We start from the raw sequence: 4,024 nt of genomic DNA, 5'->3' as shown, positions 1-4,024 counted from the left end.
CATGCCCAGCCCACGTGTCGTCTTTCTATCCGGGCCCTAGGTGATATTCCCTTTCAACATCAGCCCATTTCCTCTTGCCTCATTCTTCCCACATGACAGCTATCCAGTGCCTCCAATAATGACATCAAAAGGGATGAGGCTGAAAAACAGATCAGAACTTGCTTGGATAAACTATTTTTCCTAATTACTAAACAACACTAGACACATGAAAATCTATCCTAAAACCCCTATAGGCTTACCTGTAGTTGCAAGCAACAATGAAGGTCTAAAAATATTTACACTTAGACATTATGAGCATTCAATCTTTGTGACATTTTTAAAAATTCTGTTTTCATACTTGCATTTTTATCTACCAAATAAGAATTGGATAGAAAATGTTTGTGTTCATGAAAGAGAAACTTAGCCATAAAAACCAAGGTTTTATTACTTTTTCTAAACAAACTGAAGCTATGATACTCAGCCTCCTGCTGTCACTCTTTACAGCAGGTCCTCAGTCTGAGGTCTGGGGAGACAACACCAGTTTCCAATCCCGTTCCTGACGCTCGGTGGTCAGGATCCGCTTTGGACATTCCCTTGAAGAACTCAGACCCACTCTCTGAAAGAGAAAACAACAGAAACATAGAGCCCTGTGTTCTCATTTGAGATGAGGCAAATGTTCAAAAGGAGTTGTTTTTAACAGATGATAGGAAAGGCCGGGAAGACAGACTCAGTTTCTCTTTGAATGTTTAATTTCTGTGCTTCCAGTCTGGTGTATTTGAGCATGATAGCTGCAAGCCAAACCTCCTCAATTCACTGATGTCTCGGAATTAAAACAAACCTCTGCATCATTCTTTCACACAGCAAGCATTTGTCCAGGGTCACCTGTGAGCACAGTGCACCAGAGAGGTCCTGAGGGACACAGGAGAGGCAAACACACCCTCCTGGCTCCAAAGGGTTTACGGTCAGGACCTCCGTTGGGATGAACAGTTCCTTGAAGGAGCTAAACGGCAGGCGGTTTAGCTTAGTGGCCTTGGTAGGGAGAAGGGCGGCTGTGCGTTAGAGCCATTTGGAATGAGTTGGAGTTGTGTGTCCTGCAGGACCTGAGCTGCCAGGTGGTTTACAGCTATATGAAATTGTATGCCAAGGGGACAATATGGCTGTGCGGATTCCTGGCTTCTGTAGGAAATAGCCAGAAAGCAAGTTATTTAGATGACTCAATAAGAAGAAAAAATGGAGACCCATGCTTCTTGACTAAACGTGGCTTATTCACAGAAGAATGAGGCAAGGAGAGGAGAGAATGGGGTGAAAAGCGTGTATGTGCAAGTCAGTGCAAGCACATGAATCTGAGAGGCAGATGGGGTTGCCTGGAAAGGGAAAACCTCAAGGCGAATGCATCAGAATGGACTGATTACAGAAAAGTTCTAACATGATGCCTGATGAATCTACAGCACCTCTCCTGGAAAGACTCAGAGGGCTTTGTGATGTTATGAAATTGATTTTTTTTTTTTTTTTGAGATGGAGACTCGCCCTGTAGCCCAGGCTGGGGTGCAGTGGCACGATCTCAGCTTACTGCAACCTCCGCCTCCCGGGTTCCCGTTCAAGCAATTCTCCTACCTCAGCCTCCCAAGTAGCTGGGATTACAGGCATCTGCCATCACGCCTGGCTAATTTTTGTATTTTTTAGTAGAGATGGGGTTTCACCATGTTGACCAATATGGTCTTGAACTCCTGACCTCATGATCCGCCCACCTCAGCCTCCCAAAGTGCTGGGATTATAGGCTTGAGCCCCCATGCCTGGCCAAATTAATTTTTATTAAGTGTGTTTAACACTCTGAAATACATTCCAATCTCAGTGATCTCTCTTCTGCTATTAATTTATTCCAGCTCTTTCTAAACTATCCATGGGAATCCTCCCATCCCCCATTTACCAACCCTTTGAGTCCTCAGGCTTAGCTAATTTTATCTAATCTGCAAGGTGGCAGTGTGTAACGGTCAGTAGATGCCACTGTCTAATAGTGAAGGTGTCCACTCAACCAGCTGGTAGGTCAGAAGCTTCAGGTTCCCTGATGGATTAGCTCCCTGCTTGGTCGTCTGTGTAAGGTCTCAAATCTGTGCATAGTATTTACTTAAGTCAGGGATGTAGCCACCTCTCCATTTCAGAGATGACGTTAGAGCTGTGATTGGCCCTGGCCTCTGGCTGTAGCACATTGCCTCATGCACTAAGAAGCCACAGTTGCCCTTCAAGGCTGATTCAATGGCATTTCACGGCATCTAACCCTGGCCCACTGCCCTCTGGACTTAGGTCTGTAAGTTGTGGCCAAAATCTGAGCTCGGAAGATGGAGATGGGATCAGGTACCACATGGTCCTGAGTGCAGGAGCCAGTCTGAGTGTGTCCCGTCACTTGATAGCAGACAGACACTCTTCATCAGCTACTCAGGACTCCAGGCGCCAGGAAGCAAGTTGAGGTCAGGGAGTTTGTTTTATCTACTGATTTGGAAAAATATTTAGCCTCCCTGGAAGAGAGATGTGCATTCCGTGTGCCTGAAGCCATGAAATTTGGCAAGTCCCATATCAGATACCTAAAACTGTTATACAACTCAGTCTAATTTACATTGTAAGGCTGCCAGAGGGAACTAGGTCACTCCCTTGGTCCAAAAGTCCCCTCTGACAACTCTAAGGGCCCAACAATCAATATCAGTCATCAACAACAACAATAATAGTAGTAATAATGCTATCTATTGCCCATGTTTCATCTATTCAAGGCCCGTAGCTTTGGATAATCAGAAGTGAGAATTTGGCTCAGAGGGACATGTAAGTGACTCGTGCACTAGTTTGGCCATCTTACAAATGAAGACAAAGGTGCCTGATAGTGTGAATTAGAATGAAAACATCTCCCAAGCTAGCATTGCTTCCACAATGGGCTCTTGCTGCCAGAAAAGAAAAGCTATCTTTCATGTCATTTTTCACCAAAGAGGCCATTGCATGTCTGATAATTTTTTTTCAAAATTGTTTCTTTTTACATTTAAATGTTTATTTTTACTAACCACTAGACCACCAGGGAAAAATTGTTTTTTAAAACCTTAATTCTGCGACTTAATTTTGTATGGGATGTGTGAATCTGCAGGGGCAAGAACTTAAAACTGTGCTCTCTAGGGAAGTAACACTTACAATGGAAAGGCAAACTCAGAATCAGTGTGTGTAGCACTCACCTTTCAAATGATTGATGGTGACTGTGGTGTGTATACGTATATGTGTGCACATCTGTCAAAGAGCATCCATTTTAGATTAAACAGCTCTGGGTTCCACTTGAGACTCAGCAAATTCTTCAGTTTTCTTGTATGGATTTTCTGTTCATCACACCAAAGTCTATTCTGTGAAATATTAGTTTTTCAGAATAAGAAAAAAAGATCACAAGAAAAAAAAGGAAATCACAGTTAAATAAATGAAGTTCAACTGGCTATGGTTAAATGTTTAATCATAGGGTCACTCAGAGCCTTTAAAATATTAAAATACAATGTGGCTGTCAAAGAAGTAACAGTGCAATGGCTGCAAACAGCAGCTTCCTTGGTAGTGTATGCAGCCTGTTTCTTGTATGGGTTGCTCTAAGGGACCTTGGAGACAGGGCTTCCAGATGTATGTTCATGTGTCTGACCTTTCACTGCCCCAATGTAGGCTCCAAACAGGAATGTGAGGTGCCTTTGGAAAGCCCCAGGGCACTGTGGCCAGGGTTCACATTGGACAAGTGATCATGTCCATCCGCACCAAGCTGCAGAACAAGGAGCATGTGATTGAGGCCCTGCGCAGGGCCAAGTTCAAGTTCCCTGGCCGCCAGAAGATCCACATCTCAAAGAAGTGGGGCTTCACCAAGTTCAATGCCGATGAATTTGAAGACATGGTGGCTGAGAAGCGGCTCATCCCAGATGGCTGTGGGGTTAAGTACATCCCCAGTCGTGGCCCTCTGGACAAGTGGCGGGCCCTGCACTCATGAGGGCTTCCACTGTGCTGCCCCCTCATAATATGAACCAATAAATTTACTTCTTGTCCA

The 4,024-nt window shown here is 44.3% G+C and overlaps 1 protein-coding gene and 1 pseudogene across 1 annotated transcript; both read left to right on the top strand.

The window, feature by feature from the left end:
* The first annotated feature begins 3,496 nt into the window (after positions 1-3,496).
* LOC119470925 lies at positions 3,497-3,603 on the top strand (annotated as a pseudogene).
* On the top strand, positions 3,523-4,024 carry LOC108303053 (60S ribosomal protein L10-like). The gene has a single exon (XM_017526812.1). It carries the CDS (start codon positions 3,728-3,730, stop codon positions 3,965-3,967), a length of 240 nt encoding a protein of 79 aa, XP_017382301.1. The 5' UTR covers positions 3,523-3,727; the 3' UTR covers positions 3,968-4,024.

This window comes from Cebus imitator, unplaced genomic scaffold (genome assembly GCF_001604975.1).
Source record: "Cebus imitator isolate Cc_AM_T3 unplaced genomic scaffold, Cebus_imitator-1.0 Scaffold44, whole genome shotgun sequence".
Taxonomy (NCBI): Eukaryota; Metazoa; Chordata; class Mammalia; order Primates; family Cebidae; genus Cebus; species Cebus imitator.
The sequence above is the reverse complement of the archived record's forward strand: the minus strand, read 5'-3'. Positions and strand labels throughout refer to the sequence as shown.